We start from the raw sequence: 19,088 nt of genomic DNA on the forward strand, positions 1-19,088 counted from the left end.
CAGCTGGCCCGTCCCCAGCAGCCTTGGGCCCAGTGTCATGCCAAGGGTGCCTCTCCTTTCCTGGATCTGTGCTGGTCCCAGGCGCTGAATGGCAGGGTTTGCATGGGGCTGCACCAGAGCTATTGAGTTCAGCTGTTTCTCACCCCCATCCCTAAAAAGACCCCACTTTGTGGATATCTGTGGGTGCTGTACTGGTGATTCTGAAGTGGTGGCCTCACAAGTCACTAGTAATTGATAAAGTTGCTGTTTGCAGCCTTTTGTTTTCAGCCATGAGGTTCTTGAGGCTATTTTAAGCTGGTGGTCACTAAGTTTTTGTCATTGGCAAGAGGGGGCTGGCTGTTCCTGCAGAGAGCAGGTATGGCTTGTGCTTAAAGAGATTTGAGGGTGAAGGCTGACATTAAAAGCAAAAGTTTTGTTATGAGCACACTTACAGATGGATTTGCTAATGTTTCTGAAAGGAATGTTTGTGGGTGTCTGGCCAGTGTGTGAGATGTAGTAATGGGAATATATGATTTCAAAGGCACTGGAATGGCTTTTATTTTCTCATGTATGCATGTCTTTAATAAGTATAAAAGCAGGTGCAGTATCTCCTGAAGTAAAGAAAAAATCTGCATGTTTTTATAAGTCTGGCTGTGATGACACTTGCCCTCACTGAGAGTAATGATCGGTAATGAGCCTCACCATGTGCTCAAATGAGCTGAGCCAGACTTGCAGCTCTTTTAAGCCCAGCTGCCTGCAAACTTCAAAGTCTTTGTGCCTCTTCTTCTTTTAAACACCTAAGGCTTTTGCAGATCTGATGAGCATCCACTAACTAGGAAAAAAAGCCCCATCTAGACTATGCTTGTTTGATAATTAGAACTAAGATTAAAATAACCCAGAGAGATGCCCAAATTTTGCCCAGATAAAGAGTATTGCAGCAACTTCCTAGTGGCCTAATGGCAAACACAGACTAATTACTTGCATAAAATGGAGCAGTTGCGACTATTTTCCTGTTGAGTGCCGAAACACCCTAGCAGTTGGTATCTGATCTGCATTGACTGAATATAAACAGTTTATAACCCACCGATTAGCTATGTGTCTGTAACTACTTAAGTCAAAATAGGCAGTACCATTATGGGACAGATTCATTTTCTGCAGCTTTTTTCATTTTAGCTACCACTACTCAAGAATTTCCAGGTTAGAAGGTAAGAAAAAAATGGTTGCTGCTCCAAGACAAACCTGAGTAAGACAGATAGGTCACCTTCTCAGCCTGACAGCGTACTTTACACTTTACTGTGTAAAGATTTACTTTACACAATAAATCCAGCATGGGTGGATTTGGTGGCAGAGCTTTAGTGTGAGATTCACACCCAGCTGTTCAGCGTGTCTAATACCAGGCGCTTCAGCAATGCAACAGGGTACTTGTAACATCTCCCTGCTGTACGTAATGCTGGGCACATGTGTTAATGATGCTACAAAATCCTAAATTTGAGGAAAGTATGGTGGTTAAAAATAAATAATAAGAGTAACTATTACACTTCTGAAATAATGCATTTAATATTTAATTATTAAATACGAAATTAGTCTCTTGAAGTGCTGCTGATTCTCACCAGTCTGCTGAATTGGTAACAGGAGCACTAGTTCATCTAGGCTAAGATCCAGACTGCTGCACAGTGGATTGCTTTTGCATTATGTAGTAGTTTGAGACAAACACATGTTACTGTATAAAAAACAGCAACACCAAAACAATACTTCCTATTTTCCCCCCTTTGTCATACCCAGTTTATACTCAGCAGTGTCTTTTTGCATCTCTTTTTACTGTCATCCCTCGTTTTTGAGGGAATAGTTCTTAAGTCTCTTGAGGCAAATACTTACCTTACCTACTGTAAGGTATAACTAACAGCAGTACTGAAATAACTTGGTTGAAACTCAAATGCTGGCAGTCTCTTGTAAAATAGAAGCTATTTTTACTCCATATAAGAGCAGGCATGTGGTTCAAATTCACTGAAGACTTGCTTATTCTACAGCGTCAAACGTGACTGTGGCACTCTACCTTAAAAAGGCTACCATGCCATAAGTTACTCCTACCGTGGGGAAGGAACCCATGGGATAGGTGATGTATTTGTAAAGCAAAGAAGATACTTCTACTTTTCTGCTGACCTTTCCAAAAGATACAGAACAGACATTAAAAAATATTATTGGATTCACATACATGTTACGTGGTGGGAGGGACTCTACCGTTCAGCGTAGTGTACTCACTGCTTCCTCAGCATTATGCCAACTAGAACTGTTTAAGGATATAGGCTGCCATTCTGCTGTTGCCAAATTAAGCATGTGATGTCCTGAGACTTGATAAAACACAATGACTTTTTAAACGTTATGCTTTTTCTGGTACTCTCCAAGATTATTGGTTTGGGTTTTTTTTAAGCCTCTTAAGTTTGAGGAGGAGGATATATGAAAGCATATAGGATCATACAGGCTCTTCCGTGGTGGTTTGCAAATGTGAAGTAGGACCGAGTGGCTAGAAAAATAACATTTTAAACACTTGAGAATTGATGCTATCCAGCTATGAAGAGATCTTCTTTATTTATTGGGGAGCTAAACGATAGATGTTGCTGAGCTGTGAATGTCATCTGAGATTAGAATAGACTTGTATATCTCTGTGTTTAAGCAAGTTTCCTTCTCCTTTGGTTAAAGATAAGCTTTTGTTCCTTCACCGTAAAATTAGGGCACAACAATAAAACCATGGAATTTCAACAGGATCACTAGTAGCAGAATTTGACCTCATCCAATAAGGTAAAAGCAAGTAAAAATGAAATTTCAGGTCTGACTTTAAAGGTTTTTAAAAATGAGTAATACAAATGTCAGAATCCTTCCATGTTTGCAAAGGATTTAAAGCAGATCACCTTGAAATAGGATTTAAGCCAAATCTGATGAGCAGGTATTTTTGGTGAGTGTTTGCTGTGTAATGCATGTCACACTACAGAAGCTCACTGATTTCCTTGGTGTTTCAGGCCCGGCAGTTGTCCCTCACCAGTACTATGGAGTTACGCCCTGGGGAGTTTATCCTGCCAGTCTCTTCCAGCAGCAAGCTGCCGCGGCTGCTGCTGCTACTAATTCAGCAAATCAGCAAACCACTCAGCAAACCCAGCAGGGCCAACAACAGGTAAGGGGTAGCATGTCAGGTCATCCACGGGGAGCAGAACAGCTTTCAAGACCCTGATTTTTTTTATTTTTATTTTTTTTTACGACTGCTCCTGACCCTTAGGTAGTTTTAAGTGAGAATAGTCTTTGACCTCTTAAAAAGAGGAAAACAAACATCTATGTGTTCTGCTATGTGATTTGTACATCATGCACATGGGAGGGTAGCACATGGGCATCGGTGGTGGTGAACGATTGTGTGTTAATTCTTTGGAAAGCAAGTAAACTGATGGGTTTGTGAACACCTGCAGTAGCAAACACAAGCTGTTGGTGTGTGAGTGGAAATGATCATTTCACCATCTGTTTTTGTGCCCATCGCTGAATTTGAAGGCCATGCAGATAATGTGTGTCAAATACTAAATGTCAGTAAGTGTGTTTTTATCTTCAGGGTGCTGTCCAGTCTGAAAAGCTTTTTTTGATGAAGACTAGCTTTAAAGGGCCAAAATAACAGCAGAATGGATTGGTTTGGCATACACATATGAGGACTTGGAGACAAAAGATGAGTGCAAAAAGAAAACACTGGATTTGTTATTTTTGTAAGGTGAACTGTGCAGCTGTTGTGCTGTAGTCTGCACGAAAAATGGGAGAATTTGACACCTAAAAGGACACAACTAATAAACTTGATGGCGGGTTTTCATATAGTCTGCTGTTACCCCTTTGTGTTAGAGATTAATATTGAGATGGGTATCTGTTGTATAAACAGTATTTAAAAAAAAAAAAAAAACCACCACAGTGAAGAGGTCACACTGGGGTTGGTAAGGGGAAGTTTTTTGTACATGCTTTGTAAATGGTATGTGTGTGATGGGGTTAGCACTGTCCACTTCTTCTGTCTTAATCCCTTGGCATGTTGGATTATATGGCCTGTACTTTTTCTTCTGTTGAAAATTGTTACACATCTTTGTGATAAATCACTGTGTAATTTCTTCTCCGGGGTTTTTTAGTTTTGTGGTTGGGTTTTTTTTTCTATACTTGGAATTTAACTAGGTTAATTTTCCTAATTTCAGTTAGATAAAATAAGCATTTTAAAGGTCTGATATTTAAGTTGTTCCTCTGATGTTGACGACACAAATATGAATCTAGCAACTGCTGGAGCAGAAGTTGGAAACTGAGAGACTGGTATGAGAATTTATAGGGAACAATAATTTTCTTCCTTTACTAAATGTTTTACAGAATTGTGAGAGTTCAGATTGTTAGCTTGCTATTTAAATAAGCATTTTAAAAAATAATGCAAACTTTCAGACTAAACCGATAGTTGCTAAACCCGAGTATAATGCTGAAAGGATGAGGCATGTCCCACCACCCTTGTTTTGGTTCTTGTTCCCCATGGACATGCATTTGGATATGCTCCACTTTTCTCCTTTCAGACTCAGCAGAGCCTGTAGAACAGGTGTCAAGAACTGGACTTAGGCTTCTGTAACCTGGCGGGTTCTCTGACACAACCCCCGCTAGTTTTTCATAATACTCTGTTACGCACTGGTCCTTGCCTGATGTTGGCTTTATAGAGTTTTACTGGCCTCTGTCCCATGGTACTTCCTGCTTGGAAGCAAAATGGGTTCATTATCCTGCTGAAAATCAAGGTGGCTCCTTTCTCATAGTATCACAAAGCCTTCCTTTTCTGGTCCTTGTGTGTTTGAGATGGCAGTTCTAGAGGATTGCAATTGGCAGCTGAATTTATTAGCTTCTGCTTTGAAAGCTAAAGCAAACCCCAGTGCTGGGTAGTATTATAAGACCTTTGCAGGTAATCAAAGCAGTAATGATTCACACCAATGATTCTAGACCAGTGATCAGGAGAACACTTAGCTCCTGACAAAGTTAGTCATCAAACCTCCCACACGGGAGGTCACAAGCAGGAGTGTGTTGAGCAGACCTCTTGCATGTACCTGTGCGCACAAGTAGAGCGGCGTTAAGGGTGTGTTAAAGCCATTTATGCTTTGACATTCAGATTGGGAGCCTTTCCCAGTAAGGAAGGTGTGTGCCAAGAGAGCTTCTGAGAAAGCTTAGGGTATTAAAATAAAAAATATCAATCACCAGTAGCCTTTATAATATTTCTCATTACTTTTATAGGCATGAAGCAAGCCCAAGTGGGGATGATCGGTATTATTTTTGATGCAAACCTTCCATCCATACGGGGATACAGTGTGTACTTTTTGGATGAATTTTTTCTAAGTGCTGAGGCAAATGTTTTTGGAAATCTAGAGCAGTGATTATGGACAGTTGATTTGTATGCTTACGACATCTTAATAGTGAATTTATAAAAAACCACTAACCTTTCCCTTCCTGCAGCCTACCATCCATTGCGTACATTCTGTACGGTGCCCTTGCACACTGTGTGTTTACCAACCAGCTGCAACTTGTGAGACTCCCTAGACTGGAGAGTTTGTGTTCAGGCTTTGACAGGGATAGCAAACTCTGGGATGCGTGTCTGAATCTGTTAACTTCAGGAGCCTCTCCGAGTTTCTTAGGTTGCAAAGTTGTTTTTTTTTTTCTTTTTAATAACTTTTTTCAGTGACACACACAAAGTTACTTTTTGCAGCAAGACATGCTGAGTACCAGAGGATGGCTTTTTTAATAAGCTGACCTCGCTAATGGGTGCAGACTCTTGCATCACCACTTTGAGTAAAAGGCTTTTGCAAACAAAGCCTGTCACAGGTAATTACAGGAAAGGTCAGTTTGCCGTCTTCCCTTTTGAGAGCAACATGTGCTTAAACCACAAGAGCTACGTATAAAAGATGTGTGTGATCTTTGGTCATTATTTCCAATGAGTAAATGTCATGTCACTGGGTCTCTTGTTTTCTGTGGGGGCTGGCAGCTTGGAAAAAACGATGTCACCTTGTGTCACCAGTCCCCAGCTCATAAGTCAGGCTTTTTAAGGTTTCTGCTCAAGTGGGCTTTCAGCAGTGCTTTTGTGGCAGTGACCAAATTTATCTGGGATGGGGCAAACATTTCTAACAAAGAATGAGTACTGAAGGTATATCAAAAAATAAAAGAACTCAGATGATGAAGCGCTGCCAGATTATACTCAGTAAGCTTGAGAAAGGATGTATTATTTAATTTGGGTCTTCCGCATTTACCCATGGTAGTGGTGCCAGGGCTTGTGGTGGCGAAGGCAGCTCTGTCCTGAGTAAAGGGGAGGGGTTGTCACACACCAGTTGTGCAAGAACTTCAACTAGATTGCTGCTGATGCTCCTGGGTCTGGTGATAGCGGCTTGCTTCTGGGTCCCAAAATAAACAGCTCCATGTTCCTCTGTCTTCTCCAGGTTCTCCGTGGCGGAGCCAGTCAGCGTCCTTTGACCCCAAATCAGAACCAGCAGGGACAGCAGACTGATCCGCTGGTGGCTGCTGCAGCTGTCAATTCTGCCCTTGCCTTTGGACAAGGGCTGGCAGCAGGGATGCCAGGTAGGGGCTCCATGGGAGCTGCAACTTCTTCAGTGCCCAGGGAGATCTAAGAACATTATATCTTGTGTCTCTGCATGGTGTCACATTTGCCTGACATTCAACAGTATTTTGGGTTTTGGGTTTTTTTTTCCCCAGTTTTAATCTGTGGGTATACAGGGCATTTTTGAGAGTCTGTTAGATGTGAGCCTACCTACCTATGCAGCATTTAAGTTAAATCAGGGCTTAGACCCCTGAGTCACAGCTGAAAACAAATGTTATCAACTGTATTGCTGTCTGGGCGCATTAGCTGCTTGTGTACTCAAAAGAATTGATAGCTCCTATCGAAAGTTGATTTCAGATTTTGTTGTGGATCATGGTAGCTTATATGATCCTTATTTTAAAACCTCAGAGATATCTTAGTCCCATTCATTAGCCTTGTCTCTCAATACCTGCCAGGTGTTTGACTTGAAGGGGAAAGTCCCTATCCTGTTAATGATTACTTCCAGGCAAATACTAGTGTTTTAAAAACAAGAAAATCAGTAAAAGAAGCAGGGTTTTATTCTATATTATAATTCTGCAAGAGAGGAGCTACTGTATAAATTCTAACTTGGTTCCATGAGGCTGTGTGATACAAATGCTTTCGACGCTCAGTTATACAGACTGTTACTGTCATGGCAAAAGGGCAAACCTAAGTGTTTTGAATAATGTGCAGGTATGTCCAGCTGGTCAATGTAAAAGAGGATTATTTCGACCTCAGATCTCCTTGTTGGAAGTGTCACATGTTTACACAGGGTTTTTTTTAAGGTTTAAGAAGAATGTTGCTGTATTAAGTTACAAATAACATGCATGTTTCCAAGCAATCTACACATTTTCTTAACCCTGCATTTTTGGGGTTTTGGGGATTATGTTTGCAAAGCAAATATTCACAGGAGCATTCTCTTTGTGACTCCACCTTGGAGAACCACTTCACTTCCAGGAAAAAGTTGTATTTAACTGTAGAATTATATAGTGAGGTACCTAAACAGCTATATACTGCTGAAAGTACGTGCTGTGTGTTATCACCAGCATATTTGATTTAAGAGTTTTTATTTATGTATCATAAAGTATTCTTTAATATATATGCCTTCAAAATACGTAACTTTAATTTCCATGTCTTGTTTGGGGGTTTGTGCACTCTGAAAACTTCAGCATACAGTGGGAGAGCTGGAAGTGCAGTGTGTTCACATATGTGAAAAGCCTCAGCACGTTGTACTTATGACAGAAAATAAATAGTGCTTTTGTATTTTAAGACCCTTTTTTAATCTGTGTAACTGAATTTACACTGAAGACAATGCTAGTACCATAGGTTCAGGGAAGGAAAAGAGTCTTCTTTACCTGAAAGTCTTACTACTGTAAAGTTGTAGACTGTTAAAGACAGAATCCCCTCCCCCTGGCCCCAACCTTCAGGAGAGCAAAGCTGTTGTTGCTTTTTCTTTTTCCATTCAGATTTTGCTTCAAAAAATCCTGTTGCACCATACTCGTCAGAAGATGATTGATCTGCCATGTGTTGCATTGCTTGTTACCTTACCTGTGCACCTGCAATTTGCCTCTTCAGGTTACCCAGTGCTGGCTCCTGCTGCTTACTATGACCAAACAGGTGCTCTTGTGGTGAATGCAGGGGCCAGGAATGGCCTAGGGGCCCCTGTCCGTCTGGTAGCGCCCGCTCCAGTCATCATCAGCTCTTCTGCGGCTCAAGCTGGTGAGTCCCAGTCCCGTCAAGTGAAAATCTGTTCTGTCCCTGGCAGGGGGTGGACCTGAATTCCTCTGGGCTCTGCTGGCAATGATGACACACTTGCCCTCACTGAGATCCATCGCAGGGATTGTTGTTGAGAACATCCTCTGTGCTCACTGTGGGCTGAGCCTCCAGAACAGCCTCAGAGAGGTGGCGTCGTGTAAACTCTTAGTGTTTTTGCAGAGTTTTGTGACAGTTATTTAAATTTGTCTGCTGTTATCTAGCTTTCCACATAATTAAATGTTTTAGCCTGTGTAGGACTCCTGAATGATCACCTTGTATAAAATGTTACACGCCTGGCCTTTGCCATGAGTTGTTTTGGGTTTTATTAGGGTTCTTTGGGAGTTCAAGGCTTTGAAAGGATTGTTTTCAGTCAGAATCTGCGTGTGTAAGCAGTCTTTGCCAGTGTTAGTTACAGGTTATAAAATGAGCCTTTTAATTGTTTCTTTGTTTATTTTCCTTGTTTATTTTGCTTTTACTTTGGAACTGGCTGATAAACAAAATACTTGGTTTTGACATTCTTAGCACTGCAAGATTGTGTTTTGTGCACTAAAGGACAATTTTGCGTATTTCAAAACTTGCGTTTCTTAGTTGGATGTTGCTAAGTGTGTGGCTGTTAATGATTTGAATCTTAGTTCTCAGGAGAAAGGGAACTCTTTTGTATGTTTGATCTATGTAGCTCTAATACTACAAGCAGCATGATAACTAGGCATTGTTGGTATTCAGTAGCTACGTGCAAGACTTGTGGAGTTCAGGTATAAAGTAAAGAGACTATGCAATTTGACACGAAAGAGAGTTTTTCATCCTGAGAGGAAAGAAAAAAATCTATAGTAAATAAAAGGAACCTGCTAAGTTTTAACTTGCAAAACTGCTATGAAAATGGATTTTTTCAGTCCATGCTTCCAATTACTTTCTTTCCAGCGGTTGCAGCAGCTGCAGCTTCGGCCAATGGTGCAGCGGGTGGCCTGGCAGGAACGACAAACGGACCATTTCGCCCTCTAGGAACTCAGCAGCCCCAGCCCCAGCCCCAGCAGCAGCCCACTAACAACCTGGCATCCAGCTCGTTTTACGGCAACAGCTCTCTCAGCAGTAATTCCCAGAGCAGCTCGCTTTTCTCTCAGGGCTCTGCCCAGCCTGCCAACACTTCCCTGGGATTTGGAAGCAGCAGCTCTCTTGGTGCCACGCTGGGGTCTGCGCTGGGAGGATTTGGGACCGCAGGTAAGAACAGCAACTTCTTCCTGGGGAAAAAGGAGATCATCAGATAGCTCCAAATGCAGCTAGGGGGCTTGTGAGCCACTGATGCACTGAGCTGCTGAGCTCTCCTCTTCATGTATCTGAGGTTAAATGGAAATTTTCTTTTAGGGACTACTTTGGTTTTCAAAATCTGCAGCTCTTTCTGGTGCAGATTCTTTTAGTAGATGATACAGTTAGAAGTACTAAAGCAATGAATTTGTTTTGTTATACATATTATCAGTCGTTGCTTTGTTGCTACAGATCTAAGTTTTTGAACAGCTTTGAATTTTCTTGCCTTTACCTGCATGTGCTCAGTGGAGACACTGGGCTAACAGGAATTGGCTCGAGTGGTATCCATCCGTGTGCTAACTCCTACCTCAGAATAATGGCTAAGTAACTTTTCATGATTTTAAAAGAACTGGTCTGAGGTGGTTTCTGTGCTTTGTTCTGTGAATTGTTTCTATCATACACAAAAAAAAGTCATTTATTGTGGTTGTGAGAAATGTTACGTATATGGTTTGTTTTTAGTTGGGTTTTTAGGCAGTTGGAGACAAAGATTCTTTCAGAATAAAACCAAACCAGAAAGATGTCTGTGGTTTGGGGTGTTTTTTTTTCCTAGTTTTGTGGGTTTTTTTGAAGTAGAACAATTGTTTTAATTACTGCTTAGTCTTAGAGGTAGTAATTATGTCCTGTACTTTTCTGCTTTCATCTGTGTGAAGGGCAAGTTAAAACATGCCTTTTGAACCTGCTCCATCAGAAAAGACTGAGGGACATACTGTCACTGCATCAAATCACAGTTTTAAATATACATTATTGTAAATATTTTTCTTAAACCTAGACTGAGAATTTGAACCATCTTGGATTCAGGTAAACGTAGCATTTGCTTCTTGCACTTCAGTTTATTTAACTAATTGAATTCAATTACTAGTTTGCTCAATACCAAGATGCACAGACTTGTTTTCCCTCAATCCATGAATAGAAATGTGAGGCTGTTGCTTCTGGAACTTGTGTGCAGTCATGAAAAATGATTGGCTCACTACAGTTAACAATTTCACTATTTATTAGACAAGATTTTAATGCAAAGTTGTATTTTTTCCTCAAGTTGATAGTGCATTTAAAGAGTTTGTATTTGACTATTAAAACAACTCTTCAAAAAAATGTTGGGTTTATGTGTTAAGTTGAATTCTGATTTCCATCTCAATAAAGCTCGATGCAAACAGGAGCTGTTTTCTCATATAATGAGAGGTGAGCACAAGGATTTCAAGTAAGTGTACACGAAGCTGTACATGCTCTTAAGTAAACATGAATAGACAAAATCTCACATTGAATTTGTTTTAGCTGTAACGGCCAGAGAATAAATATGAGGCAGTGCTTGCAGGGTGATCTAATATCTTCTGTTAAACTAAGTGATATGCTTAGGAAGAACTTTGAAGTATTCAAACCTTCTTCTGAAGGTTCAGAAGCAAAGTGTTAAGCGTTTGTGTCCAAAAGCCACTTGTTAGCTGTCCTTTCATTCTGTCCCTTCCTTTGCGTAGATTTTTATCTTCTTGATCTTTCTGTCTGTAGGTTTCTGGAGCTGTATTTCTCGATGTGTTCTATAGGTAGAAAAACTACAAAACTATAAACGCAAAGACAGGAGTCAAGCTGGTTTTTTTAAATCAAGGATTTCTGCTCGATCATTAACAAAGTGGTTTTAGTTAATGCATTTCATTTGGGCACATGCAACACCCTTAGGAAAATGAAAGCCTGGTGCAATGAAGTTAATAGGTGCTGTTGTGCTGGCTCTCCAGCTATCCAGTTGACTCAGGCACCTTGTTGACATCACAAAATTAATTTTTCTTTCTTACTCTTTTCAGTTGCTAACTCCAACACGGGCAGTGGCTCCCGCAGAGACTCCCTTACAGGGAGCAGTGACCTGTACAAGAGGACATCCAGCAGTTTAACACCTATAGGACATAGTTTTTATAATGGCCTTGGGTTTTCCTCCTCCCCTGGACCTGTGGGAATGCCTCTGCCCAGCCAAGGACCTGGCCACTCTCAGACTCCACCACCTTCCTTATCTTCACATGGATCATCTTCAAGTTTAAACCTGGGTAAGGGCTACACTGCAGCTGTCCCAGCACTGCAGGGAGCACCTCGCTGCAGAGATGCGCACACTCCACGGCTGGGTGGGTGAGCTGCCTAGCTGCGGCTCTTATTCCTGTGGCAGGGTCCCTGCTTTTGCAGAAGTAGTAGGTGAAACACTCAAGCAGCAGTTGTAGCACTTGTGTTATGGGCTTGTCTCTTGCAGTAGTTCAGCTGTTAAACAGGAAGGTTTCTGTATTGCCGCCTCTTTTTCCTCATCTCTAAATTACAGATAACAATTCCAAGTATTTGGAAAAACAGATCTTTTTCTTGTGCAATTCTTGTAACAATACCATTTGGTTTTTTTAATGCTGGATAAGATAAATACGTAGTGCTGATGCTTAAACTTGTCAAATGTTTTAAAATACCCATTAAGTTTTCAATAATAAAACTAATGAGCTTAGAATAAAGTTTCTTCTTTTAACCGAAACCTGCAGTGTTATCTGGAGCAGTTGCTTAGCTTTTAGCTGAGGATTTTGTGAGTTTGCTTTTGAAAATCTCCCATCGATATGGCCTTATCAAAGCACAGTAGTGCATGGGGGAGGCTAAGATACATCACTTTACACAAGCTATGTCTTCTAGAAGAGCTTCTAGTTGTCCCAAAGCACTTTACATGTAATAAAGTAAATCTTAGAATAAAGCAAATGTTAAATAATAAAGCAGTGCTCATCTGAACTTCCTGAAGTGTTCATTTCCAGGCCTCATAAACAAGTAAGATGGGTTATTCATTGCAACTGCACCAGATAATTTAGTACTTGCTCAAAATATCACTTTGTTTTGGTTCTGTCACATGTCTGTCTGGATTTAACAAAACTTTTGGTTATCAGAACAGTTTTCCATGCATATACACAGTCATCAAATACTATATTTATCATGTTTATTACATGCATGTGCAATAAATCTGATGCTGGCTAAAGGTTAGCATGGAATAGTAATGAATACAATTTTTTTGAGATCAAGTTTAGATTTACCATCTTTCCTTGTTCAGAGCTTTAATAGAATTGGAAGGGTTTTTAGCTTTATTTATGCAGCTGTACAAGCCTTAAGCTGACAGTTAAATAGCTACAGTAAATTAATGCTGAAGACTAACCAGATTCCAAGTCTGGCACTAGAAGTCTGTTGCCCCTGCAGGCAAACAAAAGAATGAATCTGAAAAACTGGATCAGAGAAAGGTTAATCTGTGTGAGAACAAACTCTGGAAAGAAAGCGAAGTTACCATTTACATAAATGGGTTGTGCCCCAGAGCAGTTTGCATGGGTCTTCCCACCTTGACAAAATATTCCTCGCCTTGTAGCCAGATTTCCTCCATGGCTGACTTCATGCTTGATAATGCTGCAAGAAAAATCTCATCCAGAATAGCTCTGCACTTCTGTGATTTCCACCTTGAAATCTGTAAAAGATCATTTTAGTGTTTTTAAGTTTCTCTTTCACCTGTAACAGAAGACAGTATTACATGTAGTTGTGGTTTGCTTTGGTTATAAAATAAGTTCTACTGCTATAACAGCACAGTTTTTCCTTTATAAGAAGCTTGAGGCTGGCTCCTTTTCTATTTGGGAGTGATACCAGAAGTGGTTTGTGACAAAGATAATGAGGAGTATTTCTAAGTATCTAAAAATGAAAGGACAGATGGGAACCCCCACATGTGTTGTCTGCAAAAAGGGAAATTAGAGCAGTCTGGTTTAGAACCACGTCCTAGCATTGCATTACGTGGGGGCAGACAACCTGGGAGAGTCACTTCAAGTAACTTTGATTTCAGGGTTACACAATGACATAAGAAGTTGGCATTAAATCTGACTTGCAATCAGCAAATCTATGGTTAAATGCAGTGTAAGTTGTGCGTTTGACTTTGTCATGTCTCATGATGCACAAGTCAACCAACCATTTGTTGAGTTTATGTTGTGTGTAAAGATTCTGCTCTGGCTCTTCTGGCTTTCTGAAGGCTCATAGCTGTGAAAAATGGGGTGTATTTATCAAGCTAGTTATTTTTCCTGGTGGTGTAAAGTGACCTTGTGAAATGTCTGGGCAATCACAAGTACCTGAAATAACCATGCAGTCAGTTCTTACGACAAGAACTACTGGAGGAGGAAGGTTGAGCTAAATGTATGCTTTAAACTCAAAGGTGTATGCAATATACGCAACTGTGCATAACTAGAACAAAGCAACTGTAAATAAATATGCACTTTTGGGTGCTAGAGGCAGCAGGGGCCCTCTTCTTCCCCAATACTTATCAAAATTATAGAATTATAAATTACTAAATATGTTTTTTAAAAAAATTCTCAAATTTAATTTTGGCCAGGTTACGCTTCACATCAGTTTGTGTAGTCCCACTAACAGTTTTTGTCAGCCCATGTGTATGTAGTGGTTTGATCCCAATAGAAACACCACGCTGCAGGCTGGGGCAGAATGTGTCTGGCTCTGGGTTTTCCCAGTTTGGAATGGGGATCTGGATTTTAATTTCTTAGAGACTTTTCTGGGAACACTGGCTGGGGAGTTGATAATCGGTTAGCTGTGACTGACTGGGAGGACTGTTGGGCTGGGTGGCTGGTGGCACACCCTGGCACCAGGCTGCATGGGGTGACAGATCGGAGCAGTGACACTGGGGGTGTCTGGAGGCTGCTGGCTCCTGCCCTTCCCAGCCCCGAGAGCCAGCGTGTTGTCCCCTTGGCTGGGTGGGCACTGCCTGATGCCTCTGTGCTGAGCCCTCCGTAGGGGAGAGCAGCAGGGACACTTCCACCTGCTTTCTCACAGAGACATCTTCTCATCTTCCTTTTCCCCCCCATTGTTCTGGCTTTTCTTATAGTGCAGACTCCTCCGTTGCAGAGCAATTTGAGGGCCTTATAAAAGTTCCCTGGAAGCTTGCTTAAGAAGTGCTTTGTTTTCAGACAGTAGCCTGTGTGTTTCTTCCCCTGTGTTTTCCTCTTGACTCATCCTTTCGTTGTCCTTTTTTTTTGTCCTCCCCACTCCCAGAATAAGCAATTTTTTCAGGTTAACGTCTGTCTTGAGTGTCCCAGCAAGCGCTGAGAAGATGACTTACCGTTTCAAAATAGGAAACACTCAGTTGTTACAGCAGCAGTGTGAGTCTGAGTAACATGTCTGCCTTGGAGTCCCCAGGATAGTTTGTGCACTTTGCCCTCCCCAGACACAGATTTTTCCGGATACATCCCAGACACTTTTAAGAAGATATGGTCGATATGTTCAGAGGCAGAACCACACCACAGCTGTCGCTTCTATACAACCTCCATGTGCAGGGTACAACACTGGTTTGCTGTCATATGTCGATGCAGAGTGCTTTGCACGGGGCAGTGAGGTGTTCGGACAATATATTGGATGTCTCCACACGGTTTGCAGACAACCCTTTTGAAGTTTGTTCTGGCTGAGTACACAGGAGAAATGATCGGTGCCAACATCTTGCAGGAGTCCTGTCACTTCTTTGGGGTTTTTGCCCCTTTATTCTACCCCAGCACCCCTGAGGGCTTCAGGAGCACCCAGCCTCCCTGTATTGCTCTTGAACAAGAAGCTGTTTTGTTGTAGATATTGGTAAGATCCCATTGGAGTCTGGGATCTGGCAGAGTCATGGGTCTTGCCAGCCACACACTGACATAAAGGAGCTTGAGGTGTTCCAAGGTTTCTGGCCTTTGGTGCTTGACAGGTGGATTTCAGAAGTGATTGCTGAACTTAGGAAATCTGTCCCCCACGGGTCTTTTAGTTCCCAGTATGATCTTGAACATCATGGGGAGACCTGCAGTCAGCATCTGCATCAGGAGAGAGAGATGGGTAGAAAGCTGGAGTAATTCATAGTTTATTTTGAATCTCCAAAATGATCAGATGGTTTTTCTCAGGAAACCTCTGACAGAGGAGACTTTTTCTGTACAAACTGTGCTTTTCCTCTTAACTAAGATAGATAACAGCATGAGCACTAAACCCTTTCCTCTTACAGCCATGTGCAGATGATCAGGAACTAGTTTCCCACTTTAGCCTGTTAGTGCTGTGACTTTTACTTGCTCCAGGCCTTCAAAAAACAAGTGGTTTCTGAGTTCTTTGAATGCCATGGAAAACATTATTATGCCACTGCTCAGCTTGTCACTGTTGGGTTTCCTTTACCTGAGAGGTGACTTACTGTTCCTTTGAATATCCTGGTCCTTCCAGCAGTAAGGAATATCACATGGTCACTTTTTGGAGTTCTTGCTCAATTAAGAAGTCAGGTAGGTAGAGAAGATGATGGCCACTGCATTGGCAAGGCAGTGTAAGAAAGCAAGAAGCTTTCAGGTGTCGAGAAACATGGAGGTTTGGCACCAGCTCTGGAGAAGTCAGAACAGTTTGTTCAGCTGAGAGACAGGGGAACTTAATTAGGCCATTATCAGATACTTAATTCTCATGTAGTGTTTCCTGCCTGGGAGCTTCCTTCAGTCATTGATGGCAGAGGGGTGCAGTTCACTCAGCTCTTTTTTTTAATTTCACTTAATATTTGTATTTCAGACACTGTCATGTGCACGGCTGCCAGGAGAATGTCAGTTCTCTTTGCGGACAGCCCTACCGATGTTTGACTTGAAGGTCTTCCCTCCTTTGCAAAGACTTCTTGTAGCTTTTTTTTTTTCAGGTGGTTTTCCCCCTCTGCCTCACATGTGCCTTTCAGGTGGCAGGTTCCCATGTGATAAGAACGTTTTTCTAGGGAGGACTTTTTCCCTCCCACCTGGGAAACACCCCTGTGCTGGCTGAAAGCACCGTGCGGTCTGTGGCCAGCAGAGGGATCCCGAGCCCGCAGGAAAGGGAAGGAGTGCTCATAGCTGGGGAGCATTTCCTACAAGCAAGGAAACAGCTTTTGAAGGTTTATGTTGGTGCCTGTCAATGCTTGCAGTTTGCTAACTATGTGATAAATCATTACCTATTCCCCATACACTTGTTACCGCCTAACTCAGTGGCTGCTTTAATGTTGGTGAAAATCTTCAGGGCATTTGTGAAAGCATGGGATTTTTAAGAGTATTTATTTATTGGGTTTAATTGATTTTTATTTAATAGTTATTTGCTTTTTAGATCCCAAATCTTTCTACTTGCTTCTTGCTGGTTTTTTTCTTGCCTATTTTCATCTTAATTCTGTCCCCCACCCCTAGTACACTTCTTTTAAATCGTTCCTTCACATGACAGCAGGATAGATGGAAAAAAACCCTGATGATGGAGGATAAGGTAGTTAGAAGTTGCAAGTAGTGGGATTGACATTTGTCCAGTTGGGACAGTTTTGACACAGAGTGAGAAACAGAAGTTGTTAGTCTGTTCTTTGCTGAAATCTGTTGCTGTTCCGAACTTAATACAACAGTGCCATGCAGAGGAATGCTTGAACATGTCTCCTTTGAAATTTTTTTTGGGACAGCTAAGTTAGCATAGTTGAGAGTATGTCCTAGTTGAACTGTGTCAGAAACCCATCTTGGAGGGAGAGGAGTAATTAGAAGTAAAATGGCACACACCGGTTGTAAATGAATCCCCCTGGCCACTTGATTTCATCAGGTGGCATACCTTTGTTTTTGTGATTTGCAGGAGGACTCACAAATGGGAGTGGCCGTTACATCTCTGCTGCTCCTGGAGCTGAAGCCAAGTATCGCAGTGCAAGCAGTGCCTCCAGCCTCTTCAGTCCCAGCAGTACGCTCTTCCCTTCATCTCGCTTGCGCTATGGGATGTCTGATGTTATGCCCTCTGGCCGAAGCAGGCTGCTTGAAGACTTTCGCAATAACCGGTACCCTAACTTACAGCTGAGGGAGATTGCTGGGCACATCATGGAGTTCTCCCAAGATCAGCATGGATCCAGGTGGGGTTAAAAACCTTGTGCTATGGGAAGCTTTTGGGACAGCTGCTCTTTGAGTTGGCCTTGTTTGCAATTTGCATCACACCCTGAAGCAAAGAGGCAGAACAAGGAAAAGGAGGTGTGAAAAGCCATGTAGTGTAACACTCTGACCCTTCTTTTTAAACATTGCTTGGGAACAAATGCTGATACCAGGAGTTTCTCCTCTACGGAGGAGCTTGCTTGTATTGTAATTTGCTTGCTAGTCCCACTGGCATAGCTAAACTCATTTTAAAGAGCCATCTGGATGCAAGACCTTGCTGAGATCTGCTTTGCTTGGAATGAGGAGATTTTTTGGGGTACTGACAATGACGTGTGGCCATGGACCTCGTGGCTCAATCACCTTGAGGTTTCAGATTGCTGGATAGGGCAACTGTGTTTTGAAGATTTGTTTTGCAAGAGTTTAGCATATGAGGCTTTTGAAAGGATTTGTATTGACAAATGTGGTGAGGGAGGGCGTATGTGCCAGTGGCATCACACCAGCCATATTTTTCAGGTTTATTCAGCTGAAACTGGAGCGTGCTACCCCAGCAGAACGTCAGCTTGTGTTCAACGAGATACTCCAGGCAGCTTACCAACTGATGGTCGATGTATTTGGAAATTACGTCATCCAGAAGTTCTTTGAGGTAAGTCTGCATTCCCCATCAAGTGTTAATTAATGCCTGTTGTCCTAAGGCATTGGACAAGCCCATAGAAACACTGCTATTCAGATAAAATGGTGAGTATCTGTCAACACTGATGTCACCTCCCCCCTGGAGGCAGTTGCATCATTCCTGTTGGGGTGACTGAGGTGTGGGACTGGTAAAGATTCACCTAGGAAGTGACACTTGGCTTTGAGATGCAAAAGGTGTAGGAATAAATAGCAACATATCCAGGAGATGTAGGTCCAACAGGACTCTTCAGGGATGCTGTGCTGAGCTGTCAGTATTCATGTATTTAAGGATAAAGAGAAATATTTCCAGTGAGTAGTATCTGCTGGGAGAAGGTGTTGTGTTTCATGTTAGGTTAGGCAGGCACCCATCTCCCCTTGAAAATGGTCTGTTCCTTCTCCACCAAGCCTTGGGGGTTCTTCTGTCCAGTAGTCTTGTATCAACCCTGTCAAAGATTAGTGAAGTGGCACATGTCACCCCGGTGGCTCCAGCACCTTTGACTTGAGTTTGTTTTGCATGTGTCAGGCATGTCTGACAGAAACAGAACAGGCCTGTTCACATCCATTGAGGTGTGGTGTTTTCTTTGCAGTAGGCACAGTGTTTCTTCTTTAATGTGTTAGTGTGACAGCGTGGGAGGGCTGCTGGGCCACTTGGCCACGTGAGGGTTTTGTGCTTGTAGTTACTGGTTTTCATCTTCCCAGTTTGGCAGCTTGGAACAGAAGTTAGCCTTGGCAGAACGTATCCGTGGGCATGTTCTGTCCCTTGCTCTGCAGATGTACGGCTGTAGGGTGATCCAGAAGGCCCTTGAGTTTATTCCCCCAGACCAGCAGGTAATTGTAAGTTTCAATTTTAACTTTCTTCTTGATGTTTACTGTTCCTTGCCTTTTGGTGACCTTCTGTTCCTCTTGTGGCTGGTGTTTTTTTG

General features: G+C 42.0%; 1 protein-coding gene and 2 non-coding genes across 17 annotated transcripts in view; all 3 read left to right on the plus strand.

The window, feature by feature from the left end:
• PUM1 (pumilio RNA binding family member 1) overlaps positions 1-19,088 on the plus strand; it is a 78,568-nt gene that overhangs the window by 49,174 nt on the left and 10,306 nt on the right. For 11 of the 15 annotated variants that reach the window (XM_037381907.1, XM_037381910.1, XM_037381913.1 and 8 more), the window contains 8 exons: positions 2,994-3,145; positions 6,438-6,576; positions 8,150-8,293; positions 9,248-9,544; positions 11,416-11,652; positions 17,213-17,480; positions 18,010-18,139; positions 18,865-18,999. In XM_037381907.1, coding sequence (XP_037237804.1) covers positions 2,994-3,145; positions 6,438-6,576; positions 8,150-8,293; positions 9,248-9,544; positions 11,416-11,652; positions 17,213-17,480; positions 18,010-18,139; positions 18,865-18,999 — 1,502 coding nt within the window. The remainder of the gene's footprint in view (positions 1-2,993; positions 3,146-6,437; positions 6,577-8,149; positions 8,294-9,247; positions 9,545-11,415; positions 11,653-17,212; positions 17,481-18,009; positions 18,140-18,864; positions 19,000-19,088) is intronic. The other 4 variants (XM_037381909.1, XM_037381924.1, XM_037381918.1 and 1 more) reach the window with 2 other exon arrangements.
• Positions 626-707, plus strand: LOC119145691. The gene has a single exon (XR_005103498.1). It is a non-coding gene; the product is annotated as a small nucleolar RNA SNORD103/SNORD85 (small nucleolar RNA).
• LOC119145692 lies at positions 8,368-8,459 on the plus strand. Its single transcript, XR_005103499.1, has one exon. It is a non-coding gene; the product is annotated as a small nucleolar RNA SNORD103/SNORD85 (small nucleolar RNA).

The sequence above is a fragment of the Falco rusticolus genome, chromosome 3, assembly GCF_015220075.1.
Source record: "Falco rusticolus isolate bFalRus1 chromosome 3, bFalRus1.pri, whole genome shotgun sequence".
Classification (NCBI taxonomy): Eukaryota; Metazoa; Chordata; class Aves; order Falconiformes; family Falconidae; genus Falco; species Falco rusticolus.